The 21,475-nt window shown below is 37.3% G+C and overlaps 5 protein-coding genes across 5 annotated transcripts; all 5 read right to left on the reverse strand.

The window, feature by feature from the left end:
* Nucleotides 1–1,631: 1,631 nt before the first annotated feature.
* On the reverse strand, nucleotides 1,632–2,213 carry LOC122065186. Its single transcript, XM_042629001.1, has one exon. It carries the CDS (start codon nucleotides 2,211–2,213, stop codon nucleotides 1,632–1,634), a length of 582 nt encoding a protein of 193 aa, XP_042484935.1.
* Nucleotides 2,214–4,236: 2,023 nt separating this feature from the next.
* Nucleotides 4,237–5,626, reverse strand: LOC122057496 (laccase-8-like). The gene is made up of 2 exons (XM_042619617.1): nucleotides 5,000–5,626; nucleotides 4,237–4,411 (listed from the first exon to the last, which is right to left on the reverse strand). The coding sequence occupies exons 1-2, from the start codon at nucleotides 5,550–5,552 to the stop codon at nucleotides 4,281–4,283; spliced, it is 684 nt and encodes a 227-aa protein (XP_042475551.1). The 5' UTR covers nucleotides 5,553–5,626; the 3' UTR covers nucleotides 4,237–4,280.
* Nucleotides 5,627–6,446: 820 nt separating this feature from the next.
* Nucleotides 6,447–7,004, reverse strand: LOC122065194. The gene has a single exon (XM_042629011.1). The coding sequence runs from the start codon at nucleotides 7,002–7,004 to the stop codon at nucleotides 6,447–6,449; it is 558 nt and encodes a 185-aa protein (XP_042484945.1).
* Nucleotides 7,005–8,387: 1,383 nt separating this feature from the next.
* LOC122090464 (probable calcium-binding protein CML44) lies at nucleotides 8,388–9,151 on the reverse strand. The gene has a single exon (XM_042660065.1). The coding sequence runs from the start codon at nucleotides 9,020–9,022 to the stop codon at nucleotides 8,564–8,566; it is 459 nt and encodes a 152-aa protein (XP_042515999.1). The 5' UTR covers nucleotides 9,023–9,151; the 3' UTR covers nucleotides 8,388–8,563.
* An 8,079-nt stretch (nucleotides 9,152–17,230) lies between these two features.
* On the reverse strand, nucleotides 17,231–18,018 carry LOC122072293 (probable calcium-binding protein CML44). Its single transcript, XM_042636882.1, has one exon. The coding sequence runs from the start codon at nucleotides 17,965–17,967 to the stop codon at nucleotides 17,509–17,511; it is 459 nt and encodes a 152-aa protein (XP_042492816.1). The 5' UTR covers nucleotides 17,968–18,018; the 3' UTR covers nucleotides 17,231–17,508.
* Between the last annotated feature and the right edge of the window lie 3,457 nt (nucleotides 18,019–21,475).

Here is a 21,475-nt window from a genome sequence, read left to right on the forward strand (position 1 = left end):
TTCATGTAAGTATACTTTAAATTCTTTAATAGAAGCAATCTCTATTGACTATTATTATAATTTAAAACAATATGAGTATAGCTACACTACAGCATATACAATTTTCTTTACAAAAGATTACTACACCTAAGATGATTCATGATCACATTTTTAGGGTTATTAGTAACTTGGGCTATATCCCTATCCTAAAGCAGCTATCTCGTATCTTTGCTATATGAGATGGATAGAAAACAGATCGATTGAATTGGTGAAAATGAAATAATTGAATCTACCAGAAGAAGAAGAAAAAAGGTGGATTATTTTCAATCAAATGGTTTGACTTGCAGTCCAACTTGAATCCTGATAGGGTTGAGCTTGCATATTATACCTTGATTGATATTGAATAATTGAAATAAATTTGAGATTCTTTTTATATTTCTTCCTTATTTACTTCATGTCGATATTTATAAATTCTATCTATATAGATTATCTATCCCGTGCCAATCCAGGAAATACTGGTGATTCTTTTCCAATAACGGTGCTCCTATTCGACAATGAGTGGACCACGGGGTTAGAAGGGCTAAGAAGCTCCTTTCCCAGGGGCCAACTTAAGGGGGCACGTTGGGAGTCATTTATATTGAGGGGGGGGGGATAATATTTTACTTTCAGGATTAGCGTTTCTCTAATTATAAAGTGTCAAAATGCTATATATAGAGGCCTATCTAGTAAGGAGATAAGGTGTTAAGGTTTTATGATTTTTTTATCGTAATAATGGAAGCTTTGGTTATTATTCGGCCGTGAATGTACATTTTGGGTGAATCATGTAAATCATTGTATTTTGTATGCGATCTCTTTTTTTCTTTTATAAATCAATGTTCTGATGTGTTGTCAATTTTTAACATTGTGCCTGATGTCAGCTGATCCATCTCCAAAGATTTGAAATGTCAGTCCAATACTCCGATCCAGCCATTTTAACCATTTGATATATATATAGATAGATGGCGTTTAATTTGGAATAGACATATATCATATTTAGAGATCTTAATCAAAGTCCACTATGTTTAGAGTACTTTTCTCTTTGTTTCATTGTCATTATGTTATCAAGTAATCTAATACTATATATTTTTTTTAATTTACTTTAAATCTATAGTGGGTTACCATTCGAGGAGGGTCTCTCATGAAAGTTGTAGCACACATCCCATAAAATGATGCCATTGAAATTTCAGGCGGTCAAGCACTCAAGCCTACTAAAGAGTATGATTCATGATAAAGTTATTGAGTTTCCTGTCCAGGTGCAATCCGCTTCATGACAAGTGTTTTCTGGTTAAGAGCGTTTCTGCTAGTTTCTACTCTTTAGAACACTTCTGTCCATGAAAGATTCCAAAGAAAGAGAATATTGGGACTGCTAAAGAGCAGGTAAAAGTACTTTTAGCTCTTGCAAACTTGCAAACTAAAAAAAGGTGCTAGAAACACTCAGCCAGAGAAGTGCATTTTTTTTTTTTGTGAAAAGGATCTATTGATTTCGTGTGGGGCACATGGGGGTTGGGGAGTTATAACTCTCCATTAGCCACAGAGTGGAATGTAGCCAGACTATCTTACACGAATTTGATAGTGGCTTCTGAGCTAAGGAATTTGCTACATGATTGGAATCCCTAGAAATAAAGGAGAAAATATAATAATTGAACCAAGTAGAGAGGTGAATGATATCTGAGAGAAATAGGCTGAATGGCTAAAGGAGCTTTGTTGGCCGATCTCTGTTTATAATTGATGACCTCCTTGGAGTCAGACTCCACTTGAAGAGCTTCAACTCCCAAGGAGATTGCCTCTAAAAGTCCACTGCGCACTGCAAGGGCTTCCCATTCCAAGATGCTTCCAAAACTTGAAACTTCAAACACCGCCAAGAGAACTGAAATGCTAGAGTCTCTAATCACAATACCCAACCCACATTTACTATGATTTGGGCTCCAAGACGCATCACAATTTACCTTTATGGAAGGAGTAGTAGGAGGAGTCCATTTGGTCTTTTCTATGTTGTGATAAGAAGCTTGTGAAATGTTGTTTTGAGGGCAGTCTATAACAGAACAAAATTCATGAAAAGCTTGAGACGCCAGTGATATGACCTCACCTGGACTCCATTTTTTCCTGCCAAAGACAGTATCATTTCTAGCTTTCCAGATTGTCCAAACAATGAAAGAACTAAGGCTCACTGCTTCCCTCCATTGCTTCTTATCCATGTTTTGGGGCCTACACCATTCTTCAATCCATCATGGAGTAGAGAAATCTGTTCTTTGAGGAAGTCTAATGGATAAGAGACACCTAAACCAAACCGGCAAAAGGGCAATGGAGCAGCTCATGGTCAATAGATTCTGGCAATGTACCACAATGCGGGCAACGAGCATCACCTTGGATCCTCCTTTTACAAAGACTATCTCCAGTAGTTAAAGCTCCAGCACATGCACGCCATAAGAAAGACTTAATTTTAGGTAAAGATTGACATCTCCATATGGATCTCCAAGTGGAAGAGGCAATAGAATCCCACCTATTCACATGAGAAGAGGATGCTTGGTCATTTTTTATTTGCTGCTTGATATTGCATTGGAGGTGGTAGGATGATTTAACCGAGAATTGACCATCCTTGGAGGCTCCCCATACTAACTTGTCATGGTCAGGGAATAGGGGGAGGTGAATTTTTAGGATAACAGCTCTATCTATTGGGTTGAACCATCTCTTTAGCATCTCTAAATCCCATTTCCTTGTAACATGATTTATGATATCAGAGACTAGATGGAGAGGGCAGTCATCTGCACGAGGGTGTTGTAGCTGAAATCTGGGAAGAGAAGGAACCCACTTATCATGCAAAATACTGATTTGATCACCATACCCTACCTTCCAAAGTAAGCCTTCCTTAAGAACTTTCCTCCCCTCCAATATACTCCTCTACACCCAGGAAAAGTTATTCCCATCTTGAGCCTCTAAGAAGGTAGAGAAGTGCTTTCAAATGTGCTCTAATTGTTTATGTGATCCAATTGTGTATGAGGCTCATAGTTAGCAATTCGGCCGAATAATTCACGAATTATTCGGCCGAACCGAATTTTAAAGAATTTTATAAAAAATTCGGACCGAATCCGAATTAAAAATAAAATTCTTTAAAATTCGCGACTTTTTCAAAAATGAATATAATTCGCGAATAATTCGGACCGAATCCGAATTAAACCGAATTATTCGGTCCATTTACACATTATTTTAAAAAAAAAACCAAAAATAAAAAATAAAAAAATAAAACAATTTTTTTTTTAAAAAAACCCCAATAAGATTTTTTGACCGCTTTTTTGACCGAATCCTTAAATTAATCGTCCGAATTATTCCGAATAATTCTCCGTCCAAATAATTCCCGAATCCGAATTTGCTAACCATGGTTTGAATTTGAACTTCAAAGAAAGTGAAATGAACAAAACTTCTATTACTAGCTTTTGATTGATCGAAGGCCCTCTTTGGTATCATTTTTCCTTTTTATTTTTGTTTACAAAAACAATTTTCGTTGCATTTGGCATCATTTATGGAACTTGTTTTTATTTAAAAAAAATTTGATAAACACAAAACCCAAAAAGAGATCAAGAGTCATTTATGTGTTTTGGCCAAAATTGATTCTTAGTTATTTTTGCGTTTAAAACCCCAATATGGAGGGGTAAAGTAGTTTTTTGCTTTATAATTAGAAATCCAAGCCCCCTTGCCCCCCTCTTCTTCAGTCCAAAGTGGAGGAAGATGGGAGAAGGAAACATCTCTTCACCCATTTCTTCAAAAAATCATTTTGCACATAGGGATACCAAACTATTTCTCACAAAAAAACCATTTTTGTTAAGCAATTACCAAACCATTTTTGTGTTTTGATAAAAAAAATGGTTTTTATTTATGATTTTTGTTAAATAGGTAAAAATAAAAAAGAAAATGATACCAAAGCGGCCTAAATAACTTTCAACAACTTTTTTTCTTTGCTTATGAAAAACTAAAAGAAATCGGTCATTGCATGGAACTGAATCTCAAAGAATTTCTCCTTACAGAGAGCAGTTTAATATTACAAAGACCCCGATCGAGCCTTGACAACTTTACATCATTGTTCTTCCTGCTTCGATCTGCTGCTGTTGTGGTTGTTGCTAATAATTTAACTCAAATGTCATTCACTTACAAATCAAATCACTATAAACAAATTATCTCACTTCACAATTGCTGCCAATGATAAAAAAAACGAAACAAGAATTGAAAGAATAATAAAATGAATGAGTGATGACGATCATATGTGGTATCTAACATTTAGGATAATCGGAAGGTGGACGAGGGAGTTTGTAGAAAGAGGTAGGCCCTTCATCAACTATCAAAACCGTAGCCAGGCCCCACGAGAGATGGGTTTCGAGGTGGCAATGTATAATCCATGTACCTGTAGATAAACAGAGATAAGGAACGTCAGAGATTCATCGGAGGTAAGAACAGAACTAGCTGGAGCCTGGAGGTGTCAAAAAAGCCTGAACACACCCTGGCCCGCCTGATGGGGCTGAACTGTTCAACCCGTGAAGTGGGCTTGGGCTGTGATTTTGAAGCCCCAAGTAGTGCTGGGCTGGGTCTGGGCCGAGGAATTGGGTTGAACTTATGTATATAAAAATATATCACTATTGACACACCAATTTTATTATACTATATACCAGTTGCACCATCATACTTTTTTTTTNCTTTTTTTTTTTTTAATTCATCATATTGCCAGGGTACTTAACCTAACCCAACCCAACCTGAACCAATCATGATCAATTTAGGCCAGACTGGGTTGAACTAAGTTCAACAGGATTGGACCTGAACTGAGATATCCCAACCTGACCTAGGGTTGGACTGAGCCTGAATTGATTTAAGAGACCCTTTGGGCTGGGCTGGGCTTTGAAAAATCTTGGCCCAACCCAACCCATTGGCACCCCTAGGAACAAGCTCTCAAAAAAAGAATGAAAGTGAAATGGGTACTACAGTAGGAAAAACATACCTGGATTGTCAGCTCGGAATCTGATGACAGCCCATCCTCCACGTGGCACGGCGACAGTGTTACGCTTTTGTGGATTAAAATAATTGAACTTCTTCGTATCCACGGAAGCGTTATAGTTCCCAAACCCCATTGCCATCACATAGAAATCGTAACCGTGGAGGTGCATTGGGTGGCTCTCCTCCCCAATAATAGCCGTGTTTTGTAGCACTATCTCCACCGACGAATTAAATGGAATCTTCTTCACACTTGTTGACTTCTGTGTGAACACGAACTGTGTCTGGTTCAAGCGTTTGGTGGAGTTAGTGTAGTCGAAGGTCACCGGTGGCTGGCTTGGGAAATCTTCGGTGTAAACTCCGGTGGCACCCGTAAAGGATGCTTGCAAGATGGACATATTGGTGGGCAACTCGAATGACTTGCCGTTCATGTTGGCAGAAAGTCGCAGACCATTGGGACCTTGACACGTAGCATTACCTGGGAGTGCACAAGGCGAGACACCCATGCCAATAGTTATGAACATCTGCAAGTCCACTTGCAGAGGTAAGTCGGTCACCATTGAAGGAGGGCTAGTTAAGTTGCTATAGAAAGTGAAGGCCGTGGGTGTGTCATTGAAGGGTGGAAGGGCGGGCATCTCGGGTACGGATGAAGTGGAGTCCTTGTATTCGATNTAACATTGTGCCTGATGTCAGCTGATCCATCTCCAAAGGTTTGAAATGTCAGTCCAATACTCCGATCCAGCCATTTTAACCATTTGATATAAATAGATAGATGGCGTTTAATTTGGAATAGACATATATCATATTTAGAGATCTTACTTAATCAAAGTCCACTATGTTTAGAGTACTTTTCTCTTTGTTTCATTGTCATTATGTTATCAAGTAATCTAATACTATATATATTTTTTAATTTACTTTAAATCTATAGTGGGTTACCATTCGAGGAGGGTCTCTCATGAAAGTTGTAGCACACATCCCATAAAATGATGCCATTGAAATTTCAGGCGGTCAAGCACTCAAGCCTTCTAAAGAGTATGATTCATGATAAAGTTATTGAGTTTCCTGTCCAGCTGCAATCCGCTTCATGACAAGTGTTTTCTGGTTAAGAGCGTTTCTGCTAGTTGCTACTCTTTAGAACACTTCTGTCCATGAAAGATTCCAAAGAAAGAGCATATTGGGACTGCTAAAGAGCAGGTAAAAGTACTTTTAGCTCTTGCAAACTTGCAAACTGAAAAAAGGTGCTAGAAACACTCAGCCAGAGAAGTGCATTTTTTTTTTTTGGGAAAAGGATCTATTGATTTTGTGTGGGGCACATGGGGGTTGGGGAGTTATAACTCTCCATTAGCCACAGAGTGGAATGTAGCCAGACTATCTTACACGAATTTGATAGTGGCTTCTGAGCTAAGGAATCTGCTACATGATTGGAATCCCTAGAAATAAAGGAGAAAATATAATCATTGAACCAAGTAGAGAGGTGAATGATATCTGAGAGAAATAGGCTGAATGGCTAAAGGAGCTTTGTTGGCCGATCTCTGTTTATAATTGATGACCTCCTTGGAGTCAGACTCCACTTGAAGAGCTTCAACTCCCAAGGAGATTGCCTCTAAAAGTCCACTGCGCACTGCAAGGGCTTCCCATTCCAAGATGCTTCCAAAACTTGAAACTTCAGACACCGCCAAGAGAACTGAAATGCTAGAGTCTCTAATCACAATACCCAACCCACATTTACTATGATTTGGGCTCCAAGACGCATCACAATTTACCTTTATGGAAGGAGTAGTAGGAGGAGTCCATTTGGTCTTTTCTATGTTGTGATAAGAAGCTTGTGAAATGTTGTTTTGAGGGCAGTCTATAACAGAACAAAATTCATGAAAAGCTTGAGACGCCAGTGATATGACCTCACCTGGACCCCATTTTTTCCTGCCAAAGACAGTATCATTTCTAGCTTTCCAGATTGTCCAAACAATGAAAGAACTAAGGCTCACTGCTTCCCTCCATTGCTTCTTATCCATGTTTTGGGGCCTACACCATTCTTCAATCCATCATGGAGTAGAGAAATCTGTTCTTTGAGGAAGTCTAATGGATAAGAGACACCTAAACCAAACCGGCAAAAGGGCAATGGAGCAGCTCATGGTCAATAGATTCTGGCAATGTACCACAATGCGGGCAACGAGCATCACCTTGGATCCTCCTTTTACAAAGACTATCTCCAGTAGTTAAAGCTCCAGCACATGCACGCCATAAGAAAGACTTAATTTTAGGTAAAGATTGACATCTCCATATGGATCTCCAAGTGGAAGAGGCAATAGAATCCCACCTATTCACATGAGAAGAGGATGCTTGGTCATTTTTTATTTGCTGCTTGATATTGCATTGGAGGTGGTAGGATGATTTAACCGAGAATTGACCATCCTTGGAGGCTCCCCATACTAACTTGTCATGGTCAGGGAATAGGGGGAGGTGAATTTTTAGGATAACAGCTCTATCTATTGGGTTGAACCATCTCTTTAGCATCTCTAAATCCCATTTCCTTGTAACATGATTTATGATATCAGAGACTAGATGGAGAGGGCAGTCATCTGCACCAGGGTGTTGTAGCTGAAATCTGGGAAGAGAAGGAACCCACTTATCATGCAAAATACTGATTTGATCACCATACCCTACCTTCCAAAGTAAGCCTTCCTTAAGAACTTTCCTCCCCTCCAATATACTCCTCTACACCCAGGAAAAGTTATTCCCATCTCGAGCCTCTAAGAAGGTAGAGAAGTGCTTTCAAATGTGCTCTAATTGTTTATGTGATCCAATTGTGTATGAGGCTCTCTCCAGTGTAAGGTCTGGGAAGGTTAAAAGTACACAACCTCAACCACTTCATAGAGATCGAAGCTATTTCCTAACTCAAACCCGTAAGCACTAGGGGTTGAGGCCCACACTTGTGATCCAATCTCTATTGTTAAAAAAAAAAAACATGGGACTATGGGGTCTAGATCTTGAAAGAGATTGCACAATGATTATTTTTGCTAAGTTTTTGAATAAATTCCATTGATGTATAACTGAGTATATATAAATATTTTACAGGTACAGTTGGGAGATTGAATCCCATTTAAAAAGGAAAATAAATAAAATTACAACTATAAGAGATAACATTGGTGATAAGATCATCATATTTGAATTTTAAAATTCAAACAAGAAGCTTTGGATGAGATGGATCCTTACCTCCTTTTGATTTGGTGGACCGGTTATAGATCTCTCTCTTTGAATCGTATCATGTTTAAATTTAAACACTAGAAAGAAGAATTTTTCAGTTCTCAAACTCACAGCTCTTGATTTCTCTCAAAAAAATTTGAACAAATAACAAGAAAGTAGCTAAGAAACTCATCAAAAGCAACCATCCAATCTTCCATTAACTTTTCCATCTATTAGAAGAAGCTTAAAGACAATATTCATTCCTCAAAGGAAATTAAACTGTTCACAAAGTCCTCTAACCTAGGGAGTGGGGTGGGGAATTAAGAAAAAGATCAAACTTTCCCATGAATCAATTCTCTTACAAAAGCTTCATAGACATTAATAGTTGTTACGGGCTAGCATTTAGCAACATCATGTACCTGAACTCTTCGAAATCGAGCTTCCCATCGGAGTTCAAGTCGAACCTGCAAATCATTTTGTTGCAGTCCCCATCACTAGACTCTCCCAACAACCCAAATTTCAAAAGCACAATATGAAGCTCCTCACAAGTGATGAACCCATCATGGTTCAAGTCAAACACCTTGAAGGCCTCAAGCAAATATTTCTCCTCATCATCACTGCTTTCTTCTTCTTCTTCAATCTGAGCCGACAAGGACTCATAGAATGCGACGAATTCTTGCAGGTTGAGATTGGTTTTTCCCATGATCCCTTGAAGCTCATCTGCTGTGATTTGGACACCAACCTTGTCTAAGAGTTGTGTTAGCTCATCTATGCTTACAACTCCATCGTTGTTGAGGTCGATCTTTGAGAAGAGCTTCTCCAAATCAGAGAAACCCAGGAGATACATGTTTTTGGATCCTTACTGGTTTGGTGTGCAAACCAGAAGGATTCCTCACCTCCTAAAGAACAAGAAATGGCTGATTTTGGCAGGAATATTAATCCTTAATAAGTTCTGAAAATGGTGTGTTCTTGCCGATTTGGTATTTAGCCCATGAAAATGTCCACTCCTTAGAAAAACAACTTATTTATTTGGATGGATATGACATACCATAGGGTGTGGATCAGGTTCTTGTACGATCTGATTTACACATATTTCATCCCAGGGGTTTTCCAAGTGTGGATTAGTCCCATACGAGAATGGTTCTCGTATGAGAACCTGATCCGCTCTCCATACCATGTGGATGACGGAAAATAAATCTATTTTATGTGCCTAAAATTCAACATCATACTCTTCACATGAAATCATGCCGATAAGGAGTTTGATGGTTGGTGGTTGAGAATCAGAAGGATAAAGTACTTAAATTTGATGAGTAACTTAACAAGCTAATTGATCTTGGCATTTATTAGACTAATTTTTGTTTTTTGGTAGTCATTTGCTAGACTAATGAATCCCCTAATAAATTTATTATTTATATGATTTATTTAAAAAAAAAATTATATGATTATTCATACCTTGTTACATCACAAGAAGAGGAGTAAAGAGAAATAAAATAATAAAATAAAAGGCAAGAGATGCCTCACGTGTGGCCCTTGCATCAATGCGAGGGCCAATGAAAATGTGTGCTGGAAAGACAATAATATGAATGGAATTTTTTATTTCATAGAGATATGATAATAATTTCATGTACTCCATTTTTTATTTCATAGAGATATGGTAATAATTTCATGTACTCCTATGTCTAAGCATAAGAACCATTCATTAATACCCTATAATTGATTTCCATCCTTGGTGCTTAGAAGAGTATGAATCCTACTCCTGTGTTTTTTATTAGGATCTGTGTGTGTTTTGGGGGTTGGGGGGAGAAATTAGTTGCCAAGGGATCACACCTTAAAAAGTGGAGGGCTTGAATTCAACTCTTATCTATGGCCACTAGGCCTGCGTGAGGTTTACATTATTATTGTTATTTTTATGGGTCATGGTCTTTCCTAGTATTTCATGTATGATAAAAGAGGAAGAAAATAAGAATAAAGAGAAGATAGATACAAGAGTTTAACGTGGTTCGATCAATGTGACCATCCATATATAAGGATGAATTTTTTTTGGTAAAAATATATAGGGATGATTGATGATACATATTTGGAGTAGTTCCTCTAGACAAGGAAACTAGAGTTGGCATTGAAATACAAATCTTATCATTAGACCACCTCCCATGAGTGACTCCTTCAAGATAATCATGCCACATTTGTCCTTGGTGGAAAGAAGTCAATGGGAAATTTTTTCTCCTCTAATTATGTGATTTGCTCTTATAATGTAGGTTATTGAGGGATTTAACCGGATCTATCTAATGGATGGGTTTTGGGTTTTGGATGTGAAATAATCAAATATCGAATAATTTGGAATTGGTGATATAGTAAGATAAGGTAATCATCACAAAAAAATTTAAGTTTGAAAATTTCATTTTCCTTCTCTTTAAATTTAAATCGTAACTAAACATAGCCAATGTTAAAATTTGTTTTCTTTTTAAAAAAGAAACAAAACAAAAAATGATTCTTACACTTGGTATTCTTTGCTTTGTGAAGGTCTTTTATTTAAACTTTCAACTTTCAAATCTTGTGAACAAACGGGGTTAGGCGCCATTGTTTTTTTTATCTAGTGATAAACACAATTAAATAAAAATAATAAAATTCATTAAAAAATATTTTATTTAGTAATATATACAATTAAATTAAAAATAATATAATTCATTCAAAATTTGTTAAATAGGTAACAATATAATGGAAAAAATATTTTCGATTGCTGGTGTATATCCCTTCTATCCACATACAATGTTCTTTTGCCATGTGGATCCCTGATTGGCTAATTTGACATTTGAACAGATAGATCTGGATCTATATCCAGATTGGGCCATTCATCAATTTCTAAAGCAGACTTAGTCATTTACCAGTATAAAATAAATGGATAATAGTTACCCTTCACGTATTTTCTAGTTGCCATGTGTCAAACCATGTGGGAAGACCCTTTTTTTTTTTTTTTTTTTTTTTTTTTCTTTTCTTTTTTTCTTTTTTTAGTTTCTTTGAGATAACTAATGGAAGTTTTCCATCATGATGATTAGGACAAGAGCCAATATTGAAATGTAGGAGAAGATGATCCGGACTCTAATTCAGAAAGAAAGTTTAAATTTTACTTTAGCTTGTAATCAAATTGATTTGAAATGTAAATAAAGATATACACAATCCGATGCATGTGCTCCAAATTTTGAAATTTTGTGAACATGTAGATCCTTAGGGTTTTGGCTCACGTGTAAAGTTTCATAAAAATGGTGTATTGAGTCCTAGAATTCATAGTGGTGAGTGCATCATGCATTAAGTACACCTTTTTTAGACAGTGGATCTCAGCACAACGTTAAGGTTGCCCTATTGCAACCTAGTGGTTGTGGGTTTGAGTTCGGAAATAACTCCTTATGTGAAGTGAGGGTAAAGATGTGTACATTATGATTTTCTCCAGACCTCCCACTTGCGAAAGTTTCGTGTGCCAAAATTTGCCGCCTAACAAAGCAGAAATTTTAAAATTAAGGCCCATAAGAAAGTACACAATGATGGACAGAGTAATGAAGTATACATAGAGATATGTGGGAATCTATGCTAATATATCAAAGAATATTTGATTTAAGAGCAAGAGATCAATACCTGGTCTTGTAGCCCATGCATCAGTGCGGGGCTAATGAGAGCACACACAGGGGTATATATATATATATATATATATGGATAAATATTCAATTTCACAAGAGTGGGATGATAATTTTGTGCACTTATGTGTTTAGATATAATGACTACTTGCCTAAACAATATTTTTCTCTTAATTTAATTAAGTTTTAAAATTTGACACGTAACTAATCAAAGTCTATTTCATAATTCAGCTATTTTTTTAAAAGTGGATGTGGAGTAAACCATTTTTCTCACTAGACAATTGTAAGATCAGAAGGACCTTGTTTTAATTAATTTGTTGGACTGGGTTCGGATGTTGAAAAATAATTGGGTCCAAAACGCCCCCAGAAGTGAGCCGCTCACCATAGACGAACCGACCAGCCATAATCCACACCTTATGTATGTAAAAAAGTGAAAAAAAAAATGGAGGTTTGAGTTGACTCTCTCTCTCTCTCTTAGCGTGCACGTCACTCTAAAGGGGAAGTAGTGACATAGGGTTTTGATGCAAAGAAAATTAAACGCAAGACAAGCGAAAATTTTCAAATTTAAAAAGAAAATCTTAATCATTACTCAGCATGGAATTTAAGAATTAATATGAAATGATATTATTATGTGGCTAATGATCAGAAAAAATTATTTTTTAAGTTTGAAAATTTAATTCCTTTTACAGCTAAATGGAGCTCGCCGAACTCCAAAGCGTATGTTTGTGGAAAAAATTAGAACATGGAGAATAGAAGACCAAACTACTAAAAATATACTCAAATCTCTTCGCCCATGTTGAAAAGAGAATCTCTTCATCCATCATGGGATATGACTTTCTTACTGGACTGGGGGAGACGGATGTTTTCGATATCCTACAATAAGGAGTGAAAGCCAATAATGAACCTAGAGTCCAATATATCATAGCCTCTTTTTTTGCTAACAATGGTATCCAAGCCTTTGGTTTGACTAGTCCTGTAAGTCCATACTAACCCACAATAGCATGGACTAGATCATACCGAGGTTAAATAAAAACCATTCAATTTTCATCGAAAACAGTGAAGAGCATTAAATACCCTCGTGTAAGTGACCCCAAGAAGGTAAGTGAAGTCGAACTCAAAACTATATGCATCCTAAAGTGAAATTCCCTTATCATAGTCTCACATCATCAATAGTGAAGAGATTTTCTTTTCCCATGTGTGAATGGAAAACTTAATCCAAAAGCTTATTACAATAACAAACAGATGGGCAAACTTAGAGAATTAAAAGAACAAGGCTGAATTGAAGGACAATTTTATTGCATTATGTAAGCATTGAACATAGTTTATTTAACCCAAAAAAAAAAAAAAACAGTGGGAGGGGTTGACCATAGGAAGGATACCCTACATCTATACTGTTATCAAATATGCTTCCTCATCTCCATTATTTCTGATCAGTACTCTCGACGATACTGGGCGTCCTTAACATCCTAGTGACATAAGCATGGTACTCATCTGTGGTATGTGTATTCCATTGGGAGGCACCATTCTGTTTCTTCTCTCCATGATCACCATCACTCTCTACTTCATTGCTATTCCCAGCATTCTCATCATCAGCGATGCTGGGCATCCTTAGCATCCTAGTGACATGGGCGTGGTAGTCATCTGTGCTATGCCTCTGCCACTGAAAGCCCTTCTTCTGGTTCTGGATCTGGTGCTGGTTCTGGTTCTTGCACCCAAGCTGATGATGATCTGTAGTCTCTGCAACAAGAAGACCATTCTGGTTCTTGAAGATAGAATGAAGGTTTGAGAAAGGTGGGTAATCAGCTTCACTCAGCATCCTTTGCATCCTAGTGACATGAGCAAGGTAATCATCTGAGTACTTACCTTGCTGATCTCTATCTCCGAACCCAGACCTTCTCATTTTTCTTGGCTTACAACTGCACTGTGAGTCTGTGAGGCTGTGATCCTAACTATGCTTTTTATTGACTGATCGATATTGGAACAAGAAACTTTGAATCTAATGCTGATGCTTTATACTATGGCTATGGGGAATCAGCTTTTTCTCTTTTAAAAGTGTCTTTGGCTATCGCAACTTTAAACCAGAGAAGGGCTTAGCTCTAGAAACCTCACCAAATTAACCAGAGCCGCACACGTTTTCCACTAGGATTGAGCGGATTTGCCAACCTAGCAATTAATAAACAAAAATTGGCCGACATATACAAACACTAGTTTAGCTTAATGATGGTAATTTCGGTTTAATGAAGAATCAACGCTGAAGGCAGGAGGTTGTGATCTCGAACCTGCCGTATGCAAGTATGTATAGAAGTAGGAGGCCGTTGACCCTACTAGCCACCCGATAGGTTGGTCAAATAATGCACCTATACATATATATAACCGAAAAAAGAAACCAAAAGCAATTACAAGAACAGATTATTTTTATTTTTATTTATTTATTATTATTATTTTTTTTTTTGTGGTAACTTCCACTAAAAAGGTGCACCAGATATGATCAGCGAAGGTAATACTATTTCAATGGAGAATAAAAAGAGCCCCAATATAAAGTGAGATGATTTTTTTTTTTTTTTTTTTTTTTTTTTTTTTGACAGTAGAGCAAGCTAGATGAACCAAGTAAGTTCACACTTCCCAAACGCTAATTCAAATGAACACAATTTAAAAATGCTAAGTGCTTATGACTTCTTTTTATTTTTTTATTTAATATAATTTATTCAATATATCAAATGCAAAAGAAAACAATAAGTAACTAACCGCCCTATTATGGCCTTACATGGGCAGTGTGAGAGATTCCCTTACCGTCTGGCTACGTGCGGGAAAAAGGCTTCCAGGGGAAGTACAACTCGTGCCAAGTAAGTGATTAGGGGAATGTAGGTGAAGAATTGGCTGGTAGAGGGTAGTTAATCAGAGCAGGGAGCTTAATAAAGTATAGAGGGGGGATGCAGGTTGCTGGGAGAAAATAGCAGTAACTAAGCCCCCTATTGTAGAAACGCAACCTTAAAATGATGCAGAAGATAATGAAAAAATAAAACAAATAATGCACACGGATTTTACGAGGTTCAACAAGGTTGCCTACATCTCCGGTGAGATGAGATCCTGCTTCACTATCAATGGAGAATAATGTTATAGCGTTCGTCCTCACACCTCTCAGTATTGCTTGCATTACAGAGAAAGAAACCCTCGCTACAAATATATAGCGAAAAACCCTAATCCGGATTAAACTACAATTGCCTTCAAATAAAAAATTCGAGCTGGGGCTGCGCCCCCTTACACCCCCTGCTATGCAGGGGGGCCTCCTGCCCTCCTTGCAACCCCCACGGCCCGTTAACCAGCTAGCGGGACTGCCATCCTAGCTGTCTAGGTATTGCACCAGTACTCCCTGGATTAAACTGCGACGGAATACAAGACATCATACACCAACACCTATGTGAGGCAGGGAAGGGCTGCCAGTGCAATGATTTGTGACTAAAGTCTAACCCAAGCAATAAAATAAAGGGTGGAGATCTTAGTGAGGATCAGGTAGTGATTAATTTAGTCGATTACAGGTTGAGTAGACTCTCCACTCAGGTAGGGGTATGATTTGAATAAAAAAGGGGGACTATAGATTTAGCTCTATTTGTAAATTGTTTAATAGGTTTTCTAATCTATTAGACTATTACTGTAGATCTGATATTGGATGGGTTGTAGAGAGGGTAGATCGTTGGTAAGGACAGGAGCTTGCTTCGGAGATGATCGGTGTGAGTGGAGTGGGTAGGCAGCGGCTGGTTTCGGTGTGGGGAAGGAGTTTCGAGGAAGATAGAACTAGAGGAAGGGGGTTTCGATAAAGGGCAACTTACTTGGAACGAGCTGGTCCTTTGTCACCGTCGCAGCCGCTGCCTGTGCCTGAGAAGGAGGTGGTGAGCGCTAGTTCACAAGAGAGTCGCCACTAATAACTGATATCAATACTCATGCCTTTAAAAAAAATTCAAAAAAGATGACATAGAAAAATAACGATATGGCAGCTGAGGAGGAGTTTCAGTTTCAGTTAAAAAAAAGTAATATTTAAATCAAATAATAATAGAAGGACAAAGCCGATTGGTTGTTTTCTTATAATTGTAAAAACCTATTTTGAACAAAAAAATTTGAAAAAAAATCAATAGGTCATAAGTGAAAAGAAGCGGTAATCTACATATTTAAAAAGAGGAGGGAAGAAAGAGATGTAAAATTCCAAAAACAAGAGAGTGTCAAAAAGAAAAAAAGAAAGAAAGAAAGAAAGTAAAAGATAGGAAAATTATAGTAAATATAGGCCAAGTGTAGGGGAGTGATGGTAAATTCTCTTTAAATTAAATATTATCTTCTTTATTTTGTAGTATTACCATTCACCATGAATTCAGTGAGGGTATGTCAATTCGGGTTTAAAGTGGATTCCCTTGTTTTTAGTCCCAAGAGGGTAGCGGGGTTGGCAAGAGCGTTAGTCTAAATTGATAGGCCATGACTTGTGTTTGACTCCTCTTATTTGTTCGAGGCAACTCACCTTGAATTTAATGGTTTTTCATTAAATTCTTAAATGACCCGGTCAAATGATTGTGGACCGAAATGGAACAAAAAAAAAAAAGTTTGTTAAAATTGTTCCCTAAAATCCTCAGGCATTCCAATGGGCTAAGGGAAGATACACCATGTCCTTGCTTTAGACAAATTTTCTAAATGATATGCTACGTCTTTACTTTAGACTAATTTTCTAGGTACTACTTTCATATTTAATTTCCATCGTGCTCTTCTGACAACTCTGTCTTGACAATTTCCTCATTATTTCTTTTTCCAAGATAAAGATCTGCTTTCAACCAAAAAAAAAAAAAGATAAGAGATATTTGCTAAAGAGTCCACCCTGCAACCGGGCTGGCTGGGTTTTTAAAATGAAACTCACCTTAGATCCCCTAAACTCAACCTAGGCCTAGCCCTACTAGATACCCAGCCAAAGCCAGTGTTGATTTCACTAATTAGGGCAGACTGCGCTGATTGACCATGATTGACCTTGATAATTATTATGCTAACTATTTATAAGATGTATATATAATTATATATATATATATATATTTATGGGAGAAAGAACTGGGGAGATTTTTCATTTTGTAGTAAATAGGGGAACCATTTCAGGTGATTGTGTTTGAGCATAGGCTGCACACAACCATGCAACTTTCTTTTCTCTATAGTTGTATCTACCAGTTCAAGCATCGTTTAGACAAGCTCACCCGGCCAGGACTAGCTCAATATATCACATGTTTGGAAATTACAACCATGGCCAATTCCACAGGTTGAAAAGTTTGGTCTAAGCCTTATCAGGTTCTTGGCTGACTTGGGTTGGTTCAAGATTGCCTGGCCAATCTTGCGCCCTTAGTTTATATTTCATATTCATAATATTACTTTTGCAAATAATGATAATAGAAAGATTATAATGGGACATTCCAAATATTTCACAAGTGATATGTGTTACAACAAAAACAACAAATTCAGCTTTATACCAACTTAATGGAGTTGGCTAAGTAGATAAATGTAACAAACAAATTAAAGTCTCTAGACACACCAGGGAACGTGGCCTATGCCAGTGTTCTTATACACTTTTCTCTCTCCTCCCGTGTGAAAGGACACTACCTCTTTGTTTTGAAGAGGAGAGAGATTGACACAGGGAACTCTGACGTAGATCACACTCCAAGACACAGAACCACTTACGAATTAATTATCATGGACTAGTAAGCAACATCATAGCCTTAAATTCCTCGAAATCAACCAACCCATCTGAATTGGTATCAAATTTTCGAATCATATTCCTACAATCTCCCCTCGTCTCCTCCCATAGTCCAAGTCTCGACAACACACTCTGGAGTTCCTCACAAGAGATGAACCCATCATTGTTCAAGTCGAATACCTTAAAAGCCTCCACAAGATCAACCTCATCATCTCTCTCCTCCTCTGCTTTATCATCTACCTCACATGGCTTTTCTATCGACTCATAGAAGCCAATGAATTCTTGTAAGTCAAGACTATCTTGCTTCAAGGTATATTCAACCTCCTCCCGGCTTGTCAGGATGCCGACCCTGTCTAGTACCCAATGAAGCTCGCCGGCGGTTACATAGCCATCGCCGTTCCGGTCAAGCTTATTGAAGATCCTGTTCAGGTCACCATAGCTGAGACGAGGCATCTTATCAGAATCATTAGAGATGACAACAACCTGAAATATGTTAAGTTGGAAGAGGTGTATATATAGATAGAGAGAGAGAGAGAGAGAGAGAGTGGGAAGGGAATTAATCTTAGAAGGAAATTTCCATTCCCTTGCATGTTACGAGATGGTACTAAAAGCATTCAAAAATGAAGAAAGTATTTTAATGAAGTCATTGAGGAAACTGCAGTGAAGCTTCGAAGGAAAAGAAAAAGAGTTGTGGAAGGAAGAGGGTGCGTGTTTAGGACCGTTGGGGTGTAATCTATTTATTGCCTTTTGGAGTTTTGAATCAAATATTAATAAAAAGTCGGCTATGAATATAGTAAGGAAATTATGTGGTGGACTTTTTTTAGATGACTTACAAACATGGCCCACCACAGCAACTTGGTTCATGGTTTGAAAACAATCTGTATCGAATCGGTCAGGTCGATTGATTTGTATAAGTATCAGTAGACATCGAAATGGACCGAGGGTAAAAAAATTGAAGGAAAAAAGAAAATTACATGATTACCCTATTTTTGGGTTTATATCTATAAAATTATTCATCCAAAGTTTCAGGTGATAAAAATAACTAAAATTAGGTTTATTTTTTAGCAAAACTACTCGCTCAATGTTTCAGTTAACAAAAATATTCAAAAGCATGTTTGATTTACAAAACTATTCACTTAAAGTTTCAATTACCAAAAACACTTGATAGTGTGTGGAAATGAAGGATAATCACTATTTTGGGTAATTTTACAGTATTTTCATTAATTGAAATTTTGAGCAGACATTTTGGTAAATCCAAACTTAATTTTGGGTATTTTTGTTAACTGAAACATTGAGTGAGTAGTTTTGTAAAAGGAAACTAAAAATGGGTAATCATGTAATTTTATCAAAAAAAATAAAGATAAATCTGTTTGATATGAACCAATTTCACTAGTATTTGCAATTGATGCGAAGCCAAGGAAGAGGGTTGGTACATCAAGTCGGTAACCGACAATGGAAAAACCCTCATGCAGTCCCTTTTACAAGAATTTTACAATCTCATATTATAATCGTTGTTGTTTTTGTTATGGTCTTTCTCTAGAATAAAAAAGGACTAAGGAGATTGGCCTGATTCTTGGTTTTGTGTCTCATTAAAAGAGGTTGATCTACCTCTAGGACTAAGAGGTCATTATCAAAGAAAAGGTAACGAGTTTGGTCAAAAGAAGGTATGGAAATGAGTTTTGCTTTGGTATGACTTTGAAAAGTATTTTTGGGTCAAGTTTGGTTTTTGGTGCGAGGAATCGATCAGCGATTCCGATTTAATCAGACCAAAATCGACTAACTCTGTCCCGATTTAATCGGATTCAGCCAGAGAAGGAGGGAGAAGGAAAGCCAGAGAACGCTTAGGGCCCGTTTGATAATGTTTCTGTCGTTTCTGTTTCAAGAAACGGCAGAAACATAAATTTCTGTTTCTAGAAACAGAAACGGAATTGAAGGTGTTTGATAAGTCATGTTTTTAGAAGTCGATGGTAACCAGTGAAAGAATTGCCACAGGTCGTTTCCAGAAACGGCGAAACAAGAACTTGTTTCGCTTGGGTCGCTTCTTGAATCATAAATAAATAAAAAATTTTATTTCTATTTCTAAAAATAAGTGAAATGGAACAGTTTTATCAAACGTTTTTTGCTCCGTTTCTACTATTTCTGGAAACATAATCGACAGAAACACGTTTCTTGAAACGTTATCAAACGGACCCTAGAGTAGTAGATCTCTGGCGATGGAAGCTCAGTTTTCCAAATTTCTACATCTTCCGGTGGGAATCAATCACGTCCCAAGGTCTCCGTTCTTAATTCATCCGATCAAGGTATGTCCCTCCCTCTCCTTCCGCCGCTCCAGATTTTCTCTTTGTCGATCCACCATGAATAGGGCTAATGATCGCAACGCTTTGCTTTGTTTCATTTAATGGAGTTTGGCTTCGAGCAGCTTAGGACTGCAAGTCTGCAAGCTCCGACATTTTCGTCGATTACTTGTTTCCGAGAACGGCGAGAAAACTCCAAATATTGTAAAACAAGAAGTCCCCTTGGCCCGACGGTTGCCAATTCCTTATTTATCACGCGTTTTAAGCCAAAACATTGCATAAATTTCAAGATTCCACCATTTTTTATTCAGAACTTTCTAGAACCTCATTTCCAACCCCAAAATTCTGCCATGGGACCAAATTTGAATGCTATCAAGTTCCTACGGTCCGGGTTTGTACTCAAAGGACTAGAACCTTAAACAAAACAATAGTTTAGAAAATATCAAAACCTAAGAAAGTTAAACGGAAAGTAAATTATTCTATTTCTTTGGATGCAAGCTTGCAGGAATTATGGGTAACAACAAATTTTTTTCCATATGAGTAATACCCGTATTAAGAGACTCATGTACAAGATTTACCGTTGAGATATATGGGTGCTAGCATTAAGCAAGTAAGTTGGAATTGAGTTTCCTATTTACCTAACATAGGTTATCTATCCCTTATGATAGAGGGAGAGATAGAGGGAGGCATTAGGTGATATAGTCAAAAGTATGATGAGCTTGATATCACTCTAGCATTGATGAACCCTTGAATCCATAAGATGAGTGAAAACCTCCAATGAGGGGGAAGAACAAATAAGTTAATTTATTCAAAATATAAGTTAATCTTAAAGAAATCACAAAGTAACCTATAAGTTTGGTTAGTTTACAAGGAAAGATTAAAGGGAAAAAAAAAATGCCCAAAAACCTCTTAAATGGATGAATTGGCTGAACGTGGGTCCTTGGCCCAATGGGTACTTGTTTGGCCCGATGTGGGCATAACAATAAATAAATAAATAAATAAATAAATCTTGGATATAGAATTTCCTTTTTAGGAAAAGAAATTTTATTAGAGAAAATCAGAGAGTATCAGAATTTACAAGATAAGTTGGTGGATTTAACCACCAGATCCGAGAGATCCCTAATTGAGAGGTTTCTTGGGCAAGAACATGTGCTTCCTAGTTATCTACTCTAGGAATGAAATGAAAGTCTACAAAACCAAATTGGTAAACAAAGATAGAATATCAACAACTATAGACCTAGTAGCCAGTCTATAGAGACATATTTGCAAAGTAACTCCCTAATGATTGATTGACAGTCACAACACACAACTACAACCTGCAGACAAAGACCTTGCGCCAACAAAATTCCATCATGGAGGGCCTCAGCTTCCACAGTTGCAGCAAAAATACAAAGCTGAGGTTTGCACCTTGCCATAATAAAAGAACTTGAATGCGATCTAATAATGGCACCACGACCACCCTTATAATTTGAAGCTTGCCAAGCTCCATCAGAAAAGATCACAAAGTAAGAATTAGGAAATCCATTAGGCAAATAACCAGCAGCAAAACCAGCAATAGGATCCATAGAGTTCCTAGCACTCGAAGCCAAACAAATATTCCCTTCATGGATGGAGACAACAATGCAGGCCATAATGCTATGAAGATTAGGATCAGCAAAGTTGAAAAC

Source organism: Macadamia integrifolia, chromosome 2 (assembly GCF_013358625.1).
Source record: "Macadamia integrifolia cultivar HAES 741 chromosome 2, SCU_Mint_v3, whole genome shotgun sequence".
NCBI lineage: Eukaryota > Viridiplantae > Streptophyta > Magnoliopsida > Proteales > Proteaceae > Macadamia > Macadamia integrifolia.